We start from the raw sequence: 23,983 nt of genomic DNA on the forward strand, positions 1-23,983 counted from the left end.
ACAGAGAGAAATGGCATGGGAATGGACTTACAACTGGTGTCTGTCTCGTCCGAGGCATCAGAGCAGTCGGGCTCGCCGTCACAGAGCCAGTTCTCGGGCACGCAGTTGAGCTGGTCATGACAGTGAAACTCCCCTACATCGCAGAGGATGGCGTCTGTATGGAGGAGGTGGGGAGACATGGAGAGGGAGAGAGAGAGGGAGGAGAAGACATGGGCATGAGGAGGTATGGGGACGGAATGAATTCCATGGTTCTTTTTGCATGTGTTTGTGTGTGTGTGCGTGTGTTTGTGCCCATATACGTTTGTGTGTTTGTGTGTGCGTGAATGTGTTTGTGCCAATATATCGGTATGTGAATATGTATTCATGAATGTGTGCCCATTTATGTGTATGTGTGTGCCCATGTATGTGTGTGTGTGTGTGCCCATGTATGTGTGTGTGTGCCCATGTATGTGTGTGTGTGTGTTTGTGCGTGTATGTGTGTGTGCCAATATTTGTGTATGTGTGAGTGTGCATGAATGTATGCCCATGTATGTGTGCCAATGTATGTGTGTGTGGGTTCTCATGTATCTGTGCCCATGTATGTTTGCCAAATGTATGTGTGTGCCCGTGTGTGTGTGCCCCTGTGTTTGTATGCTCGTGTGTGTGTGCCCAAGTCATTTGTGTGCATGTGTGTGGAAGCATGGCAGGATCAGTCAGAGAGGCTATAGCTGTGGCGTTAGTGCAGGTTCATGGTATGGGTGAGAAGGAATCTGTTCACTGAGGTGTGATTGTGATGCGCATGTCATCCCATGGAGAAGCAGAGTGAAAGCAACAAAAAATAAAAATCGAACCCCGACAAAATAGAGACGCAAGGTTTCTGCGAGACGCCGCCACTCCTGTTTGTTCGATAAACTCGGAAATTAATACTAAATCTTTCTGACATTGGCCTATCTTTCTTTTCCCACAACCTTGCAATACCTAATTCATCATTGTGAACGTGGAACTGCCATACATTTCCCCGCCAGGAGATTAGACGGCTGCCAAAAGGGACAGACACACAAGTCGGCCAGGCTTTGTGATGCTGACAGCCATTCTCATCTAACAAAGACGTAACGTCCTCCGTGCCTTGGCAAACCAAAACAAAGTGCTCTCTGCTCTTATCCGTCCTACTCCTCCACTGATGTACTTAGATTTTTATTTTTGGATGAGGGGAGGAGGGAGGCGGGGGGGAGGTGTGCAGGGGAGAGAGAGGGTGGTGGGGTGGGGGGGATGAGCAGGGTCCTGTAAAAGGGCTGGTAGACTAAAAACTCCCTTTTCTTTTTCCTCTCTGTCATCCCGATGTCGTCGGCGGCGGCGTTTGTCAGAGTGTTGATGTGCTCCTCACCGTCGCCTGACAGGGGACGGAGCTCGATTATTCAGCGCAGTGACACAAGCTCCTCGCTAAAGATTTGACATCAGGACGTGACCTTCTGCTACCCTGCCCCACTCCCGAAGAGATGTGGTAATTTGTTTCTAAGTTAACCCGCAGACAGCCAACCCCCAGCCTCCAACACGCTTTGTCTGTCGCTCTCTCGAGTCCCTCCATCTCCCTCCCTTTCTTTACCTCTCTCTCCCTCCCTCTCTCTTGTTAACTCTCACTCTCTGCCTCTCTCTCTTTACGTCTCTCTCCCTCTCTCTTTACCTCTCCTTCCCTCTCTCCCTCATTCTTAACTTCTCTCTTTACCTCCCTCTCTCCCTCTCCCTCTCTCTCTCTCACCTCCCTCTCTCTCTTTTACCTCTCTCTCGCTCTCTCCCTCTCCCCCTCTCCATCTCCCTCTTTTCCTCTCTCTCTCTCCCTCTCTCTCTCTCTACCTCTCTCTCCCACTCTCTCTCACTCCTGCAGTGTTTTTCTAGCCCATTAGCGGTGGGAGTGCAGTGAGTGGGAGACGGGGGTTTGCAGCGTTTGAACAGTGGGAGTGATAATTCAACGCACGGCCGCTCGCTGTCCGGGCCCCCTCCAGCAGATTCACTACCAGGGGACAATCTGGAAAGGTCAAACATCTCATCCATTCTCCATTCCCTTCAATTCCCACTGATGCAATCTTTCTGAATTCTCATAATTTCATTCAGGGTCTGATGTAAACCTATAACGCTTTTTATACTGAACGCAAGAATTAGAGTCGGGCATGCCTGCAGCCCCATTTGTTATCATCCTTAAGTAGTAAAAGAATTACGGCCCCTGGAGCGCGTTTAATAATTCATGAGACACCGGTCATGTACTATGTCATACATGTTCTGACATTATGTACCGCAGTAAGAGGAGTATGGCATTTTAATCTTGCATACACAGGTGGTGCAGGTTAGGTTGAACATAGTGGATGGAAAATTAAGTGGGGGGAGTCCTCCCCCCAGGAACCTACTAGGGTCAAACTCCTCGTTTGCTGCCTTCTGGTGAACCTCTACGCACCAATTTCATACATTTATGGTGAAAATGTCTTTATTTCTGTCAAGGAAAACACACAACTCAGGCACCAGGTGACACTTCTGAATATAATGGAATATAATGCCGTAAGGCTTTCCGGCACCCTGTATGGCTTTTAAATATTTATTCTCCTGTAGATCAACTTTTTCTCATTCAATATTACCCCTACTGAGTCAACACATACAGGCATGATTTACACTTCTGACCTTTTTTTGTACCTCTTCAATACATTGAAGAGACACATTTTGGCCATAAACGATTAAAACATTGATCAAATCTATTAGAGTGTGCCTGATTTTTTGTGTTTGGTGGTAAAAACAACACCAAACCCAGTGCTAAAGCAAAAATAAAGTATAAAGTATATTAAAGTATAAATACTGCTTCTTTCATGTTTTTATCCGCGGGACAAATGCATGTCTTCTAAATATCGAGGGGGATGTACAAACTGTGTTCACCCCTAAATCTACGACTGTACGCAAATATATATATAGATTACATATATACACAATGTATACATTAGTAAGCCTGACGTACACTGTAACGCATATTGTGTGAAGTTATGTTGATTTATACCAAAGCACTGACTATAAAGCACCAGCAACAAAAAAAAATATATATATATAGTAAGTATTTGAAAACAGTTTATGTAAATATCTGCTTACAATGAGATACAACATCCAGCTTACATAGTATCCGGCTTTAATACTTGGTCTCCTATAATCAGAAACAATTCTAACTATGTGGAGTGGCCAAGGTAAACAATGAGAACAAAAAAACAATACAATCTGAGAAGAAACAAATACATGAGCAACAGGTAGGATCTTGTATACCCCATTGACTCGATGCCAAAGGATTCGATATGTTTGGCAGTCTATATATTTCAGAGAGAGAGAGAGACACAGAGACACACAGAGGGGGGAGAGAGAGAGAGAGAGAGAGAGAAAAATAAAGAGCTTCATCGATAATCACAGCTGGCCATTTTTCATTTGCCATGAGGCTGGCCGCGATTGAAGTGGAGTGGAGTGGAGTGGAGGTGGAGGTGGAGGTGGAGGCGGAGAGGGAGAACGGCCGGTGTGTTGGCGGTCTCGCAAAGGTGTGCTTGGGTGGCCCAAGACGGCAGATGTGCCTCCAACACTCACCTTTGAAGCTGAATTGATTACCATTGAAAGCAAAAAGGTGAGTGGGTGGGGGGAGGTGGAGATGGCTGGTGGTGGCTGAGGGGCCATTTCCTCAGCTGGCAGCAGAGGCCATGAAAGAGATGGCCCACGGACCTGTGGGCAGCCCCTCTCTTTGGTGCCACTCTCTCCTCGAAGAAGAAAAGGGGCCAGATATAAGTCATTCCGGTGACCTCGGGTTTCAATTCATCTTCCTCTTCAGATCCGCCAACTGCTTCTCCTTGACTGTCGCACCGTAGGCTCTGACAAATATGCTCCGTAGAAAGAGAACGGAGTCACTCTCTGCATTTCTACCCCCATGCCGGAGCATTTGCAGTTGAGAGCTGACGTCGGTACGAAAGGATCTGTATCCTCCCCGTGGTACGGTGATTTGGACACACGTAGAGAGAGCGAGAGAGGGGAGGGGGGCGGGTTATTAGAGGAATACAGCAGCACCACGCCAGCATGAAGTGAGTATGCCGGAGGAGGAGTGTGTGTGTGTGTGTGTGTGTGTGTGTGTGTGTGTGTGTGTGTATGTGTGTGTGTGTGTGTGTTTATATGTGTATGTGTGTGTGTGTGTGTGTGTGTGTGTGTGTGTGTGTGTGTGTATGTGTGTGTGTGTGTGTTTATATGTGTGTGTGTGTGTATGTGTGTGTGTGTGTGTGTGTGTGTGTGGGGGGGGGGGGGCTGGTGGGTTCTATTACCATAACAGCAGAGAGTGTTCTGTTGAGCTTGGCCAGGCATATTATCACAAAGCTCATTCCTGAAATCCAACCAGCACCAGTTTCTACAACACTGTGTCTCATTAAACCAGCGGGTCTCTCCGATGGCGTGCCAGATTATACACACAGCCCGACTAGTAGACTAGGGTTGGAAGGGCTTTCGCTAATATCCCTGAAAACAAAGGTTTATTTTTCGTTCAAAAGGTCAGTTTGTTCAGTTTCTGATACTATGTAGAGTCGCACAGTGCCAGATACTTAACAGGTACCAATATTGGCCGTGTCGTGGACACCGGACCAACGCCTTTAAAGTAAACTATCAAATCTTATGCGTGGTTGATGAAACTGAGCAGAACGGCACAGTAAAGTCCATTTATTATTTGTATAGCACTTAATCTTAAATACATACGCAACAGATAATGAAAAACTGTAACTTTGCACAAGCATAGTGATAAAAAAAAGAGGATAGAATGTGTTGCATAAAACATAGCCAAAACAGGGAGAGAACCTCAAAAGAAAGAAAGAAAAAAAATGGGATCGCCGGAAGTTTTTTCCGGCTGTTTTCCTCCTGACCTCCTGCCCTCTGGAAGGGAATCTCTGCATGATCATGACAGGTAAATGATAGTCTATTAGAGACCTGTGTAATATTCACAGCACTCAAGGTCACGCAAGCATTGGTTTGAAACCCAGGAGGAAAAAGGGCTATTGTATAAACAGGCTCACGTGCATAACCATACAGACACGCACACACAGACACACCCACACCCACACAAACACACACACACACACACACTCACACACACACACACACACGCACACACACACACACACACACACACACACACACACACACACACACACAAGCAGGCATGTGTAGCGGGATTCACTTTGCGTTGGGTAATCCAGGTGCATGCATGCACAGACACACCATAACACACACTAGACTAAGCTAAGCTAAGAAAAACTAAGCCAAGTATCAAGAATTGCAAAGGAACGACCGAAAACAGAAGTATACATAAAATAAGAGTAACCTAATGTTAACATTATATTCAAGAAGGCTTTATAAGCCAGTACTGCAAAGTGCTTCAAAATCTAAAATAAAACACATGCATTAAAACTAAAGAAACACACACACCTAAGGCGGAAACACAAAAATGTCCCACCTGAACATTTTCTGTCTGCACCGGGGCATCTGCGAACAATCACACAGCAGGAACTAAACACCCCGGCCAGAGTGGGGTCACATGCATTATAGATGAGTGTTGGGCGGGGAGCCAGCCTAAATTGTATGATCTTTAGCCACGGTATATTGTGCTCTTTCAAATGATCTTCTTACGCGAGGCCAATCTGCCCAAGAAACGGGACCCGGTGCAAAAGTGCATCCCGACAATACACCGGAAGCGCTGTTCGTAACGCTTCGGCATTAGGAGGGAATATCTGGAAGTGACACATGCCATGTGGTATTTAGACCTAAATGCCACCCACGTTGTCTCTGATCCCGAATATGAAGAAGACATGAGAGAAAGTACCATCACGTCCCTACCCCCACCCACCCACCTAACCACGCACACGCGCACACACACACACACACACACTCTCACTCCCTTCCGGCTGACAAGCGATTCGCAGACATCACGTTGTTCCTGGACCCATCCAGCATTTACACAGCTCCTTAATGTCAGCCCTGCTACACCCTTCCCCTGCTGTGGCGCAGAAGAAAGGAAGTGTGTGTGTGTGTGTGTGTGTGTGTGTGTGGGGGGGTGGGGGGGGGGGGGGGGGGGGGGGGGGGGGGGGGGTCTGTCAGTGTCAGTGTCGGGGTAAGGAGTTGAAAACAACCCAAGACAAGGCTATTTTTTTTTTTTAAAAGGCAAAAATAATGATGTGTTGAAGAATTAGAAGAAACAATGTGATGTTTACGAGGAACTGGACGTGTTTATTGATAAGCTGGCCAGTGCCGCCTTCATGTAACCCCGGGTTCTTCCCTCCCCATGGCAACGCGCAGGCGACTCCGGTGCATTCCGCCGATGGTGCGGGCGAGAAATCAATGCTGGAAGGGCTATAGGGCCTTCATTAGACCGTGCCTGACCTTTGCTACAGAGCGAGGTCACTTGTATTTTCTCGTCAACAAACACGGGCATGTCAACAAATTATTACAAGCGGGAGGGGGGGGGACATCGCCAGAGTGCAGGAGCACTGATGGTGTGGGTCCATAGGAGCCAGGAAAGATTGAATGGTTCATAAGTAGGATGTAGCGCAGTCACACCAACAACATGTCTGGTAACCTTTAGCTTGAAATGCAAGAGAAGGCATTGCATCAGATTGCACTCAGAGAAGAGTTTGATGTATCTCAAGCAGTGTTTCCCCCAGAAAATGTCTTAGTCAAGGTAGTCAAGGAGCCGCCGTTTCAATTCCACTCAAAAAGCTTTATGGCACGACTATTGTTTTGAACAGTATTACGATGCATTATTTATCTTTATTTTTTGTACTTGATGGAAGTATGTTTCCTTTCCCTACGAGAGTTTTGTATATTTATAAAAAATAAAAAATAAAAAAAATCTATAATTTTATTTTTCTTTATACATTGGTAGTCAAGGCGGGGCCCTACTGTTGGCCTACTACTGGCGGCCTTAACCATACAGTGCTGGGGAAAACACTGTCAGGGGTCATTTAATCAATTTAGACTATATTGTTGTTGCTTTGCTAGTCCGCAATTCACTTGCGTCCTTTGAGGAATACTATTGGGTCTAATTTGTTTGTGGATACAGATATATTCTAACTATATTACTTACTCAAGCCTACACTGTCTTTGCAACAGCAGGATGAATAAAAACATCCGGTACCGGTAAGTCAAAATAAATGGTAATTTTCTGTTTAGTTATGATTCTAGAAGACCTTCCAGTCCGGTTTATTCAGTAGTACCACCTCGTATGCAGAGCTAATAATCCAGGTTCATGAACTTAAAGTCATCCTGAGAGACATGAGCCAACAAATGGTATTTGCTACCTCAACCAAGAGAGCCAACTCGTGAACTGAGTTCGACAGAAATATGCCAAGACTTTTACTTTCCAAATTTAGAATTTCCAACCTCTGCTAAAATGGCTGCAGGCAAAACATCTTGCTCAGAGTGTTAGCCACAGAGGCACGATGTTAGCACAGGCTCGTCTCCATTTTGTATCTGACGTGTCAGTTTGAAAAATCCAACACTTCAATCCGTTTTAAACAAGAGATTTGGGCTTCAACTGCAAGACCATATGATTTCAGATTCTGTAAAAAAAAACGTCAGAGTAGGACCCTGATACAGATTACAAAAATACACAAATGGTGTAATAATTTTTAAGGAAACATTTTGTGGCATCAATCCAATTGCGGTCGGGAATGCTACACAAAACTCTGTTTAAAATCATGGCCATCCAACCTGTTTCAACGACACAAAACAGATGTGATTATTCCTGATAATACGCAGAAACTTTGTTTGTATGAGACCCACTTATTACACAGCCAATATAACGCAGTAGATGACCCACAAAGACATACCCCCCTCCTCGCCCTCCACACACACACACACACACACACACACACACACACACACACACACACACACACACGCTTTTCATGCTCCAGCCAAGGTCAAATCATCACCATACCCCCCATTCCCCACCTGGAGACCTCCATCTCAGCCAGGAGCAGTCAAGAGGGATTGCAGGGGGGCGGGGAAATTTATGGCCCGGCCCCCGTCATGATTACCAATCAGATGGAGGAATGGTTGCTTAAGCAGACAGGGGTCTTTGTCATTCCTCTGGGGGTGAAGTGCCAGTCAAGGTTTCTATCCCTTCAGCCCCACCCCCCCAAGCCCCCCTGCCTCAGCTCTCTCCTCCAACACCACCCCCACTCAGCTCTCTCCTCCAACACCACCCCCACTCAACTCTCTCCTCCAACACCACCCAAACCCCCCCCGCCCCTGGCCGGTTACATCTCCATGGTGAGGGATTGGCCTTCCCAATTACACTGCATCAAGGGAGGTAAGTGGGAGCTGTTAAAGAGTCAGGTATCACTCTCCCCGCAGACACACACACACACACACACATGCACACACTATCTCTCTCTCTCTCACACACACACACACACATGCACACACCATCTCTCTCTCTCACACACACACACACATGCACACACTTTCTATCTCACTCTCTCACACACACACACACACACACACACACACACACACACACACACACACACACAGCTGGCCACGTATCTCTAATCAACTTTGAATAACACCCCGGCTATGGGAGTTGGGGAGAGGGTTATGGAAGCTTATTGCCAGCACAATGTTGACTCACATTCGCCGGTGGGACTATAGCTATGATGATACCCCGGACTTGTTTCCACCTTTCAAGCAAGGGTACAGCCACTGTTCATTCTGACCTCCAACGGATACCAATACAGTTTTGAGTGCCAAAAATTTTCAATAGAAGAGCAGTTGTGGACCTCATCATGTTCTGAGTGAACTAAGTAACAAGACTTCAACATGATATTTATGCTTGGTTAATAGTAAACCAGGATAATATTTTGATAATTATTAATTATCAGTGGACTCAAACATGTTGTTTGCATTGATTGTAAAAATTGTTATCTTCCCAAAAGTTATTTCTCTAAAAATACTTTGAATATGTTATTTGTATATTCCAAGTTAATCACCGTTGCTTGGGTCATGGCTTGTGTGTATTCTCACTCGGTCAATGCCGGACACCGCAAGGCATTTCAGGAGCTAAAATATAGAAAATTCATGGCTGTACGATTTGCCCTTGAGGGGTTGTCAATAGCAACCGACATGCCTGAGAGAAAAATACTGAATCAAATTGGGCTTGCTTCATTAGGCATACATGAAGGCCATTCCAATTAACATCCCATACGAAAAATGCTGTCTGAATACATCTTCTTAGTGGTATGCATTTAATGGGCCTGTTTCCACCAGTGGTTATATATTGTATCTCATTTATAATCCAAGTATAATGCCACGATGTCACGCCTTACCTGTATCACATCGCTCGTTATAACACTGCGACACAACGACGGTGCTTAAAAAGTAAAACTAGTTTGGCCTGGGTCGTATCCATGGGGATAACACACACCTCACGCTTCCTAGAACTCTCAGCCCAAAATCTATTTTTTAAATCTCATGGGTTAGAATTAAAGCTGAAAGGTGTCCTCTTACAATTTAACTAGTTTAATATATTTTCAGAAACCTATTGATTACAGGAAGCTTGAATTTCGAAAGTAGGCATTCAGACTAGCCCAACTTTCAATTTGTCACAGACTTTCATCAATTCTTTGTTTGTTGTTCCTTGTTTATTCCTTTTCCTTTAAGGGGAACATGTTTTTTCAAAGTATTAATATATATATAAATATATAAACAATATGAAAATATATACCAGACCACAAGTTTTGTTACGCATCCAATTATTTTCATATATGATAATAAAAAAGATGTGTGTGTTCTCAGTCTCTGCCTGGAGGCCTGGCAGCTAATGGCACTAAGGAAATGATAAGCAACACATACCAAGTTGTTAAACAAAACTGAACATAGAATGCTCTCCACTGCCAAGCCCCAAGCAACGTAGGGTTGGCACCATTAATTCTTCCTGAAACCGAGCGTCTTCATATTATTTCAAAGGTTTGGAAGAGGAAGAAAGCACTTACTTTTGCCCCTGGATACATGTGTTTGGGGTTATTGTCCTTCAGCCAGGGAACTGTTGCATCCTTAATTACCTGCAGTAATTTTAAGCTGGCCTGGGCTTTCAATGCGTATTTAGTCAGGTAGTCGAACATAAGTGATCCGTCAACGCTGATACCTCAATGGTGCCAAAGGGTTTATTTCTATTCCTTAGTTAGTTTTTTCTATTTTTTTATCTATATATTTTCTCAGGTAATTACTGATTTAGATGTCGTAATAGCAGTATATCCTTCTGTATGAAGCGTTCTGAGTGAGTTGTGAGTTGTCAGCAGTTGTCTCCATAATAAGGCTACTTTTAAAAAATAACATAGTGCCGTAGTGCCATACTGCAATTCCTTTTCTTTCTAAAAATGATACCTACCCACTCAGAATATCCTTCTGGTATGGTATGGAATCTACTGTAATGAATTAGTGCAATTCGATTTTGATTAAAGAGATTTACTTCCCAAGAGCTTTCCAAACTGAATGCCCAAACTTTAGAGTATAATAACCCATCCTGTTTCAAATGTATTCACAACCTATGATTCACTCTTTTTATATTCAACAATAGGCATTAAATATTTAACAAAATGTGAAGAAAACAGACATTTAATTTGTATCATCTCAGCGTTTCAAGTTACCAACAGCCTTGATGCATCCTGGGAGCAGACATTTGAAACAATCATCAAGTGTGCTCAGGTTCAGGCAGTTGAAGCAGGCTACACTGGGGGCCCCTGTCTCATCAGGTCCACATTATGTTTGTTTAACCTCATAAAAGGGGAAAATAGTACGGTGCAAGAGATGATTGACAGGTCCTACAAGCTTCTATAAAACAGCCTTAGCACCAATTGAATTTCAACACAGCCTGTCTTTTCTTGACAGGGAACAAGCTTTTTATAGTTATTTTTTATCAGATAATTCAGGAAGTCGATCGGGTCAGCATGCATGTGAGCAGAAGAGGTGAAGATGGGCGCTTAGATAGATGGGACAGATTTGGTATAAGAGTCCAAGTAATTAGCTTTATCTGACGGTCATTTGAGCTAATCTGATGCCAGGATGGGTATGTATTGTGACTAAACATAAGACATTTCACCATTTAAACAGGTACCATACACACATAAATAATCTGATACATTTGTTTGAGGGATGGACAAATTTGGGGTTGAGTTGACTAGTCGTACGTCATTTTCAAACATAGGCTTATTTTCTGTATTATTTAATTCAGCATGGAAGCCTGGTAACAATTATACAGGCCGTCCCGTTTATTAATTGGGTCTTGATTGGGGATGCTCTCTCCAACGTTTCGTTCGCAACTAGTCAATAAAAAAGAAAACTTGAGTAAATTACGTTCTTTAATTCTTTAATGGTGTGGTAAACATACGATGTGGCTTATAAGAGCCCTTTCAAAAGCTTAAATCATATTTGTATCCCTAAATCCTATTTTAAATAAGGCTGAAATGCTTATTGCGCCTTTGCATCATTTCAGTTGGCTCTCCGTAGCTAATGTGTTTCGCATCGCACCGTTTGAGTGTAAATAATCTTCAGCGAGCCAGTGTGTGAAAATCTTCAGAGTTAAATCTTTAAGTAGCAGAGCGAGCCCATACAGCTATGGTTAATATTCTACAGGCCTATCTAATTAAAACAAGGTATTTAAATTAAGTCATGAGAAGTCAAACTGATCAGAAACGGCAGCCCGCCTGGCTACAGTTGGGGTGAAGAGCACTGTGGACAGTTGTGTACCACATTAAATGAAACACCCTAATTAGATAGATGATGAGATGTTTTGGGAATTGACACGTTTTTTAACCGTTGTTTCTTCTTTTATAAAAAAGTGTGGTCTAATTCAATGTATTTTGGCTTCATCTGGTTTCTGCTATTCATATCTCAGTAGAAATTATTCTCTCTAATTAACTGACAAGTATTTTGGATGCTAGTCGACAACTTTCTTTCATAGTTGTTGTTTCTTACTGGAAATAACAAATGCATTGTTTCTGTGTGAGCGATTCTTGAATAATTTATCATTTTATACAAAAACCCAATGAAATTAAGTGTGAAAACAGCAATTTGGTTTCCTGCTTCAAATGACCAAGAACATTATCTAATTGCAATGCCATTCTTCGACTCACTTCATTACCTGGTATATGACCTTTTTACAGCTAATTAACATGGTTGTCAGCAAAGTATAGCTTCTGCTGAAAGCAGCCACTGCGCCATAAATCCAACCATAGCTCCCTTTCTCCTAATTCAAGTAGAAGCAGAGGGATGAATGGGTAAACATGCAGGGACGGCAGAGCACCCAATGCATGACCTTTCAGGACTTTACTTAAATACAAACAAAACCAACACAGAATCTCCTAATGACCTGTGTACAAAGAGCTTCATCATTATATTCACACAGAGAGAGCTAGAGAGATTTTGCATTAATGCAGACAAAATTCACTTTGAACAATATTTGTAATTTCCATCTTAAATAATAGCTAATATCAGCTCGTTCGTATGAAGGCCAACTAAAGGGGGAAATAGCATCTTCTAAATTAATTATTTTATATTCATTGTATGAGCCTCTGAAATTGGCTGAGGAGAAAGCATGGCAGCTTACGCATGTTGGATATAAACTAAGTTGTCATGGCAACATTTGTGCAAGATTTGTGGAAGCAGCAGTCTGCTAAATTTGCTATGACCAAATTAAAGGGATAATCCATCAAACTCTTGCATATAATTACAACATTACCTTGCTCAATATTGCATGAACAAACTTTTATTGTGCATTTTAAATTATATTACATTTTCAAGCTATAGTTTAAAACCGTTTCATGCCCTGTTCATTTTACATAATTTTCATCCCAGGTCTATTATTTTGCTGCTGCTGAAAAATGTGATATATTGCAAGAAACGGTAGGATAAGGAAATTGCAAAACACACAAAACGACTTGTATTCAAAAAATGCCTATCCACAGGGACAATAGAGGCCTTATGTTGTGTGGTGGGATATAGGCCTTATGTTGTGTGGTGGGATATACTGTCTCTATACTGAAGAGAACAATAAAGACTAAATAGATAAAAGCGATAAGAGAATCAAAAGATGCCATGCATGTGTCCATACAGCCACTTGCCGAGACTCGTTTGGACATCCAACTGCAGTGACCAAAGAACAAAAAACAGTTCCAGATGTTTTCCAAAACATTAAAAAATGCTAAACTGCAGAAGAAATTGGATACAGTTGGAATTGCAGAACTTGATAACGCTAGAAACAAGCCACACTAGAAACTATTGCATCAGACTGCTTCACCAATCATTAACAATCCATCAAGCACACAGAAGATGAGCTGAAGGCCACGAATACCCAAGGTTATGAAGGCCTAGTTAATTAATAAAATGTATTTCCTCATTGATTCTTTACAGACAGGCTACTGATATGATTTCTCAGCTCATGAATCGTATTTTTCATGTGGTTTTATTCTGATAAAGATTGTTCCATTTTTTGTTTTCGGAAAATCTAAAACTTATTTTCCTTCCTGTGGCGTTCCCTTTATGTTAAATGTTACCGTTTTGGCTCTTCCCAATAATAATTCGAGCTCAGTCTTCTCTCCATATGAGACAAATGATAGCAATCCAAGGTCAATACAGGAAGGCTTTCAAGCTTTCAAGATTGACAGGTATTTAAAAGAAATAGGGCTTTGTACTGTGTCTGCATATTCATTAAAATGGCAGCCAGATGAAACAACAGACGCTACTAATCACTGCTTTCTCCTTTTGAATCACTGACGACGAAGCAAAAACAAAAATCACGAGAGACTGAAAAAAAGATTGTCCATGGTATACCGGTGCTAATGGTGCTTTTTGGAATCATATCTGGCATTTTATATCCGTGACTTTTGCCAAACAATCCAGTCACGACACTGTAAATCCCCCCTGATGAGACTAATGGCCACTTCTCAGAAGTACGAGGAAAAAAGGTGCTTAAGAACAGTAGCAAAACATTGTCTTGCAACAACCTCGGTGATCATTAACCATTGAAGTCAAAATGGATTCAAATGCTCTAAATATCCGGCTTTCGGCTGCTCTCATAGCTAACAAATAACACTTTCACTCTCCCCAAACTGTTCGGTGCTTAGCTGTCAGGGTTGTGAAATGAAAGCTACGAGTTGTTTCATAGGGTGTTTTCTCTGTTGTTCAGGAGCGCAACAAAGCTTGTAGCTGTTGTCTGAAATAACGGCTGTGAATGTTCTCCTCCTCCCAGACACAGAGCAGAATGGGGTGGGCAAATTTGTCAAAGTTCTCCAAAGTGAGGGCTACAATAGAAACACCATGCTGATGAGGAATGTACACAAAAAAGTACTCTTATGCTCGATTAATGATTCAAAAAACAACACTGCCCAAGATTAAATAGGTCAGTACATCTGTAGTATACTTCCTGAGGCAAATTAATGACAACATTTAATTTTTCCCCTTATGCATAATTGATAGGGGATTTCAGGCATGCAGCTTTTTTTTTTTTTTTTTGAGCAGATTGAATATTTAAAACCCTTGTTACAACTCATAAACCAATAGTCTCGGTTATTTCTCTGCTAATATAATGTTTAATCAGTAAAATGATGTAATATCAGCAAAAGCCCTAGTTTGTATGCCCACGCACGCACACACGCACGCGGACGCACACACAACACACACACACACACACACACACACACACACACACACACACACACACACACACACACACACACACACACACACACACACACACACAGGAGGTAAACCAAACATTGCTCACCTTTACCAAATGTCTGCACAGGAAACAGGTGGGGTGTAACGAGGCACACATGACTTCATGTGTTATGCTACCTCACCAAAGGCGTTCCAGTGGTTAACCAACAGAACATTTTCCACACATTTCCAGACTGTTAGCCCTCATACCCTCCTTTTGGAGCTCTTGCTCGGCTTTTACACTTCTTTGACAAAAAGCTCTGCAGTCACTTGGAAAAAGCTCACCGTTTTCCATAAAGCAACCCACCCACAACACTACGATAACACAAAAGCAACGCTGTGTCGGGTCGGGGGCAATGAATCACTGTGTTACAGGTAGAAGAGTGATATTCTGTATGTTGCTGTAACACTTTAGTATGTAAAGCTGCACTCGTCCATCTTGGTTCTAACCGTTAACGACAAAAACCTACTCTGCAGTGTTTACTTTTAGACTGAGAAAGAAGGCAGTTCACAAGAACCCACATTGCAAGTATCTAAGCAATTAATCAAACTAGCTCAGGCTTAAAGGGCTAAACTGTACCCCATCAAAAAAAATGGGGTACAAAGGACAATGTTTCGGTCTGTCACAAATGGCACAATCCTAGTCTCGCTAGACAAAAGGAAAAAGAGAAGAGAAGCTAGAGATAATGCTATTAAAGCGTTTGATATGAAATAAATAAATCATTTTGTTGTCAACGTCCAGCAATAGCCAGTCATTGAAGTGTCCGCGTGGATCAACTCATTATTCTGCCTTTTTTCTGTGAATAGAGATCAACAAAGGTTAAAGTCTGTTAAGTTAAATAAATGCTGATGTTAGCTAGCTTATTGTTGCTGCCAGACATGACCCGTTTCATCATAATCAGAGTTTAACATTGTACAAACCTTTTTGGTTTAGGTCTACTTTGTTGCTTAAAGTGGAATAAAAGTTAGGTGTAAGACGTTGTTTTCATAGGAACATTCGTCAAGAATATAATGAGAATAGATTTTTCATGAACATTTCTAGGCAGATGAAAAATCTTTCCGTCCTGGGTTCCAGCCTGATTCTAAATTAAAGGGAATGATTGGATTGTTCTTCAAGTTGACACAATGGAAGAAGAAAACCGTACATTTCTAGCAAGACGATAAGACAGAATAAACTAAAAACAAATCAAGCGATCACTGGGACACTCTGGATCATTGTCCTTAGCCAAAGCTCAGCCTTTTTATTAAGGTTCATAGTTCTGTTTGACATAAAAAAAAAATAGAATTAATTTGGAAGACTGCACATTATTAATTAATCATTACTTCTTAAACATATTAACGTTCCTAGTGGGAGTTATAAGATAAGTATTAAAAGATACTCACAGCACTGAAATACGTGTGAGTTTTACTTTGCACTTTTACTTTTACTTTACTTTGCTATACAATTCGCAAGACATGAAAAAAATGGGATGGGAAAGAGTCTCATCTAGGAATATATTTGGCTCTGTACACATGACCACAGGCTGCAACATTCTGTAGTAAATTCACACTAACGTGGCGCTAGTGTTATGGCACTTTGTCACGTTTGTGAGACTTCTAGTGCAGCAAGTCCCAGCGAACTATTGCCAAAACCTGTCCTATTTTCCCCTGCCTGGCTGCACGAACTTCCCATGATGAATGCTCTGAGAGAAAAAACAGCCCTTGTTGTTGTTATTGATGTTCTCAATTAATAACTGGACCCCCACCTCACACACCCACACAAATACCAACCACCCAATACTCTGCCAAGTTGCATGAGCTTGAAGAAAAGCGTGGATGGATATATATATATATATATATATATATAAATATATATATATATATAGTTTGCTGTTTGGTAACATGTTGCTTTTAAACACAACATATAGCCTGTACACCCTAATCCTTTATTTTCTCTTATCCCAAAAGATTAGAAAACAAAGGTAAGCCGTAATACAAACGCCAAAAAACAACACTGTTGTTGCAAATTTTCTTTATGCCATTTCCAGGCCTTGGTTAGATTACCATCTGGTAATAAGTCCATAGTTAATGATCAGGGGTACATTCCAAGAATCCCAAACACACACACACACACACACACGCACACAGCACAAAATTTGTCAAAGGGCTATCTGTAATTAAAAATCAGCACAGTGAACGACTGCTATTCAGTCCTAGGTCTTTCCTGATAAGATTTTCACACTCATTAAAAAGGGGCTGTGGCCCAAAAACTCAGACGCCTCCCTTGGCAGTGTGTTCCCGCCACCTGCTCTGTGCACCGGTCCGAGACCACAACCACAGGCAGACAGAGGGCCTTTTCCCCAACGGGCAAATGGAAGTCTGAAGGTGAGAGACTTTGGTGGCCACGGGCCAACATGAGTCACTGGGTCCATGTCCTCAATGCCAACACCAGGTTACTGTCAAAGTTGCATGGGTTTGCCCCACCACCACCACCCACCACCACCACCGCCACCACCAACCCACACATCCACCAAGCCCCAAGCAAGGTGACTCTAACGCCTGCTATTCCCTCCTGGTTATGTTTTCCCACCTGGCGCCTTGAAAACCTGTTCAATTTTCCTCATGCCCCGGTTATTTTCTGTGCCTTTCCTTTCCCACTTACTTCGCTCAGGCTAGGTGTTCTTTTTAGGCCTTTGACTGCTCTACTCCAAGCCAAATACCTATCATTTTAAGAAATGTATTTATTTTCATTTGCCAAGCAAAGCCCCTATTACGCACAAGCTAACTCGCTAAATGTAACAACATAGAAACTGAATTTGAATAAATACTAGATCTTAATGCGATTAGCATCAGCATAATAATCTCTGAGCGTGTAATGTCTGAAATGACACTCTAGGCCTAATGTCTGTAATGAACTGCTACGGTAGTTTAAAAAAGTAAACCTGTAGAGTTGACTACTGGCTATTTAATGGAAGCAGAAAGAAATGTGAGGCTGTGAACAGCAAGGCTATTCACAGCACAAACTAAGTGAAAAACTTTTTTTTTCGTTATGGGAGGCTGGCATCTGGCACTTTCGGCTACAAAGAGTTGAAGGCTTTTAAAAAAATCATACCAGTGCAAAATTAATATTTAAACTCAAACATCCTCAAACCTTTATGTATTTGTTCAGAAAAAACTGTCACAATCGAATAGAAATGCTATCATTAATGTTATTGTCCAACTAGTAACCTCCAGAAAAGTTATAGTTTTGATATATTTGTCAGGCTGAAAAGTATTTTTTCCTGACACAATGTAGCCTTCGTCTATAAACCACTGAAAAACAAGTTGTGAAATTTCAGTACCAAAAACTATGCATAAATATCTGTTTTATTAAAAAAACTGATTTAAAGATGACCTGGAGTCAAAGTTCTCTTTTTTATGACAGGAAAAAACACTTTAAGAAATATTACATAGGCTGCAAAAAGGTACCACTGGGTAGAAAAAGAAAGGCTGGTCCTTTCTCTGTGGAGTACATGGTGTACGGAGAAGGGCCAATGACAACTAAATTGAGGGTAGAGTGCTCTTATATACTGGGATCCCTTGCACTCTTCTGGTCGCCCATTCATTTGGTCTCACCCCATGCACTTAGCCACATTAGACAGGATCGAATCTTTGCAATACAAAATAATGCTAGCACTATTCATAAATACAGCAAATTTCCTTCCAAACACACAAGCTCCTAGAACATACTTCCTACATACTTCAAATGGGGATGTGTGTGAAAGGGAAGATGAAAGCAAAGGCCTCCAGTCTAAAACAAGGAAAGTAGCTTTAAGGGCAAAATGTATGAGCATTCGCAGAGCAATATAAAGGTGTAGAGGGGGTACTGTATATGCAGCATGTTCTAGACTCAAACTTATCCTAGTCCTTATAGAAAAGCCCTAAGCCTGAGAAAAATGATGTGCTAATGTACAGACATGTCAGACGACACGCAGACTACTCCAATTTCTTTCTTTTTCATTGGTTAAAAAATGCTCAGATGTTAGGTTGCTGAACGCTAACCCCTTCAGACAGTTGCAGGCATCATGAATGATGGCTTTGGTTAAGGCAGGTTTGTCAAATTCTGAGTTGAAATGAAGCGTTGAGGAGAAAGCACACAGCCCGTAAGGGGTTCTCTAGTACTCATCGTCAGCCCCTCCACACAGACGTGATTAATGGTAGTAATCAAGTGATGTCCCTTCACTGGAATGGCCCGATGGAGACCCTACCTAATTACACACTGACAACAAACAACTCCAAATAGAACATTCATACACTCCACATTTGTCTCTACACTCCGTCTCTGGAGCGGCTGCAGCTTTAGGCAAGGTGCACACAGCAAACCTTGTCCACAGTGACTCGCTCTAAAGAAAATAGTGAAATGGCATTACATACTCTTGAGCTAGAATTGTTAGATTTCCGCTTATTTCTTAACTGTTCATATAGACTCTGAGTTGTGTGTATTATGCATATATTAGAAATGTATTTTTAAACAGATACTTAAAATGGGATATTAGTATGGGAAAAAAATGCAAGAGCCATGTGAATTGATCCTTCAGGATTTTATTTGATTGCGTCTAAAGTGTCCAAGCAAGTCATTGCTACCTTACTAGCTGTGTGTTAGCCTGCTGCAGGCTTTATATGAGAGATGGAAATATTATGTCTCCCATTTTGGATTAGAATTAGATGAGAATTCTATGCAAGATCGCCTAACTAATGAACAGATGTTTGATATGTTTATTCATTTTTTGGCATGCTTTGTTGAGGTAAATGATAATATTTGACAGCTCTGGTCTAAAACATCAGATCACGCTGCTACAATTGATGTTCTCTTTGGGAGTAGGATTCTATAAACAATTGTTAGCCAGTGCTCCTAGCCTGTTGCTGCAAAAAAAATTAAGAAGGATTTAGTGAATAATTGAATAATATGAAATTAGTACATTTCCTTTGCATCTTAACCAATCTTTGCAAAATGGTACAGTTGTGTTTGGGGATTAAGAGACACTAAGTGTCCTTCTCTTACCTTGAAGGAATTAGATTAGGAATTAAAAAATATATTAATAATTGTTGAGAACATATCATATATTGTATAAGATAAAGAAAATACAACTCAATGTAAGCCAATGAGTAATTACTGATGACACCACTTCCTCTCCACCAATGGATGTTTAAGAATAAATCGTCTTTTATGTGCTGCAAACTATATAGTCTGTGTTAAAAACAAGTTTTGTATTGGGAATATGCTTAGTAGTTAATGCTTTCACTTATTGTATTTTAGATAGCAAAGGGTGTGCCAATCTTTAATCAAAAAGTTCTGTACAATAGCTTGAAAAACACTATTTACCCGCCTAACGTTGATCATATAAAAAAAATGTCATGTCTCATTTTTCAACATAAACATTTATGACTGGTTATTCAATAGTCCCTGACTTCTCTAAGGCACCTTCAAATAGAAACTGAAACTCCTGTTCTTATCATCAGAAGAACATCGACTGACCGAAACATTTGCAGCACAAACACAGCCTTCTTGCTATTATTAATCTAATCTAACATTTCCAGTGAGCAAATCTCAATAACCTCAACGTTTTTTTTTTACGTTTTACATCTGGTATTTCCTTCTTTAATGTCTTCCCATCTGGAATAATTACATAAACTATCTACCTGACAAACATCAGCCGTCCCCTCTTCATTTAGCAGTTTCCCTACTAATTCAAGCAGTTTAGCATGTGGAAAGCCATTTGCCTCAATATAATATTCTTTACTGCCTTACATTTCTGTTCATCTGTTCATTTTATATCCACCCACAAAAATGCAGTGTTCCTTTATCAAAGAGACATCGTATCCCCTCTGATATGAAGTGAATGTCAACGGTGATGGACTGAAACTTTCTTTAAGGAACACAATCACAGAGTCCCAATGGCAAAGTCGAGATAGCAATATCAACGTACCACAATGAGTGTCTCGAAGTATTCCCCTCCTAGTGACAGACATCCCGTAGGCTGCCTAATACATCAATTACTGCTATCTAAGTAATTGCAACTACTCGCAACCGAGTCATGATTAATGTTTGGACTGTGGTGCTAGGAGTGAGGGGGGGAAAAAAGGACCCATATTGTTTATCCAGGTAGATTGTTAATTAGCCAAGGATGATTAGCCTCACCTGAAGGTCATACATAACCGTACGAGTTGCTCAGGGTAGCACTGGGCCTAATGAGGAAAGCAATTGAAAAAACACCGTCGCTTTCCTAATTGTATGTTGTGCTCGGAGAACCGGCTTTTGTTTGCACTGATTTGATTTATCCTTGATGTGCCACAGATTGTTTTAATCATACCACTTCATTTAGATAAGCAGTATACCACAGCGGAGTACATCGGCCAACGCAATATCCCCCTCTCCTACTCCGCCTCCCCCCTTTCTCTCTTGTTCATATATTCTACGACACGCTTGTATAATTCTCCGCACCCGACCGTCTGAAGAAACACCGTGCTGCCGCCGAAGCCAAAGCAGATTCTGTTCTGCCCTGACCGCTTCGGCGGATACACGGCACCCGTCTGCGACGCGGCAGGCGGTGGCGGCGTGCGGGCTCCGCACACCCAAGCAATCGCAGGATAAAGTGATGTGCCAACAACACAGCTGCAGTTCCCTAGCACTACATCCACCTCGGGGAGGAGGATAAACCCATCAAACGTTGGGGTCGGGCGCGGGCCCAGTCTCCTAGCGGAAAGCGAGAGTAGCCGGGCGCGCCTCGCCTCAGTGTTTTTTTTTCCGCACCGCAGGAAGCCTCGATCTCTTCGTTTGTCTGGGGTGATGGACCGAGATTGAAAGTCATCGTCCGTTCGTGTTGTGAATCTTTTTTCTCGAAATGCACCTTAAATCACATTTTGTTGCCTTTGTCGTCGTATGGATACGTTTTTCAGAGAGATTCTAAAGGCTACTTTAAACTTTTGATGTGCAGGCATTAGCATGTCTTTGTCCTCTCTTTGATTTCTTATCGTCTATGTGTAAGAGTGTATTTCTGTAAATAGGCTGTTGGTTAGTCGTTGTTTGCGTTCTGGACTTACAGTAATTGACATATGGAAATGGCCAAACAATGAAACAAAGCTGGCTATGCAAGCCAGGCCTATCCAGAATAATGTGTTTGTAATTTGGTTCATGCTAATTTTGCCCCCGGTCCCATCTGACAGATTAAAAATGTGCCCCTTCATCACAAGGCATTTGTACAGCCCAGTGGGCCCATAGGAACCGGCGAGCAGCAATCATTCCCTGCTGCACAGCTCTGAGACGGAGATGACAAAAAGAGTTAGTTCCTAATGTTTCCGACGGAGCCAGTAAACATGCTTTCAGTCTAGCGCTTTTCAGAAGAGAGGCCCTCACCCTGCCTGCCCCCCCCCCCCAACCAAAATCTCTTCTGCAGTTTACCCTGGAGTTTTATAAAAGATAAAACCATTTCAGGTGTAAAAATCTAACAGCAGAAAGGGCCAGAAGTGAGGGGGTTTCCTGGCAGTGGATACAAATCTACGACCCGACAGTGATAAAGCTGAAACCGTTGTCGGAGAATAGCAAGGCGGTTCATCTCCTGGCTGGTTTTGATGGCATTCCTTTTGACTTGTGAGGTGGTTGTTGTTCCCCTGTCGCAAAGAGAGCAGTAACATCAATACAAATCTGTATATACCCCATACAGGCACATGTGTGGTAAGACGATACAGTAATTATTCGTTGACATGCTGTGCCGCTAATTGGCTTGGGGCTCGGCCACGATCAGAGGTATGTTCAGAGGGAGTACAAGGGTCTTCCGGAGAACAAAGCCCTCCATTAGCCACAGCATTAGCAAAGAAGACCCCGCAAGCAGCGGCTCAAGTCACTTTGTGTGTCAGCGCGTCAGATGAAGAAGTACAAAGTTACCGGGCCTCCGAGCACATCACCCCAGGGTGCTCTGGAAGCGAGCGCCCCAGTGGCCGGAGGGTGGGGCCCCAGGCGTGCTCAGCTTGAGATGCTGCTTTGGGGCATCTGTATCTCATCTTAACCTCCCCCATCCACACCCACACCAACACACACCACCAACCCCAAAGCCCCCTGTGTCTATGTGAAACATAGCCATAATCATTGCTCCACATAGACACCGACAAGGACCCCACATGCGGTCAGATTCATCACATTCGGTTTATTAAGCTATCCCATGCAGCGGAAGGTGTCGAGCATTAAGACATTGAGACTTAGGGCATTAATGGGAATTTATTGGAGATTAATCTTAGTAATTTTCAACAATAACTGTAGCCAAAAACTCCCTTCAGTACTCTCTTGTAAATATTTCTGTTTCTGTTGCCATAATGGTCTGTTGTAGCAAGTGGCTTTCTGGATTAAAATAATGGTGTGAATGTCTTGGAGGGCAATGCAGAAAGCAAAATGTTGTAATGTGTATGAACATATTTGGCCAAAAAAAAGTGTGGCATATATGACACTGTATTTAAAAGCAGGCTGTATATAACAATAAAATTGTGAGAAAACTTAACTCAACCCCCTGAAGACAATGCAGGTCAGCTTTTAAACTGTTTGAAAGAATGCCAGACAAAAAGCATTATCACCTCATATTACCACAGAGACACAAAATGGCCTGTCAAAGTAAGGTACAGAAAATAGAAGTAAATTAAAAAATCTCCCACTCAGACCAACAGCATCAAATTGAAGTTTCTCCCCAGAGGCCATGCCACAGAGCAGACGCCATGACAACATGAGCAAAGAGCCATTTACACTTTGTCTTTCTTCTCCCTTTCGGTTTATTCCCTCATTTTCTTCTCTCTGCTGAGTTTTGTTACATACAGTTTGACTGGGGTCAGTTTTCTGTGGAAATGTGCCCAGTCGTCAGATGGTCCTCCCATCATGCATTGCTTAAGAACACACAGAGGAAGGGCGGGATAGAGAGAGAGGGAGAGAGACAGAGAGAGAGAGAGCGAGAGAGAGACAGAAAGAGAGAGAGAGAGAGACCTGGGGTACAGGCAGGCAGGGAGGCTGCCACCGTGGAACCTTGGCACCACATCTTTCGCTATGTCCTTAGTTTATGTGTTGGCTTTCAAGAGAGACTCATTAGGACAGCGCGTATCACTGAAGGGAACGTTTAATGTTGTTTCCTCACAAGTACAGTCAGGCCATTGGCCAATAGTGCAGTTCAATGGGATGATTGCAGAAAGAAAATGGAGGCTCTTTTGAGATAAGAACTGTATTACACATTCATGTTTTTGAGAGAATAACACATAT

General features: G+C 42.2%; 1 protein-coding gene across 1 annotated transcript in view; it reads right to left on the bottom strand.

Moving 5' to 3' along the window:
• Window positions 1-23,983, bottom strand: part of lrp1bb (low density lipoprotein receptor-related protein 1Bb) — a 226,681-nt gene that overhangs the window by 166,807 nt on the left and 35,891 nt on the right. Inside the window, exon 2 of the mRNA XM_079731578.1 lies at window positions 32-154. Within this exon, the coding sequence (XP_079587704.1) occupies window positions 32-154 (123 nt within the window). The remainder of the gene's footprint in view (window positions 1-31; window positions 155-23,983) is intronic.

The sequence above is a fragment of the Pollachius pollachius genome (assembly GCF_949987615.1).
Source record: "Pollachius pollachius genome assembly, chromosome: 3".
NCBI lineage: Eukaryota > Metazoa > Chordata > Actinopteri > Gadiformes > Gadidae > Pollachius > Pollachius pollachius.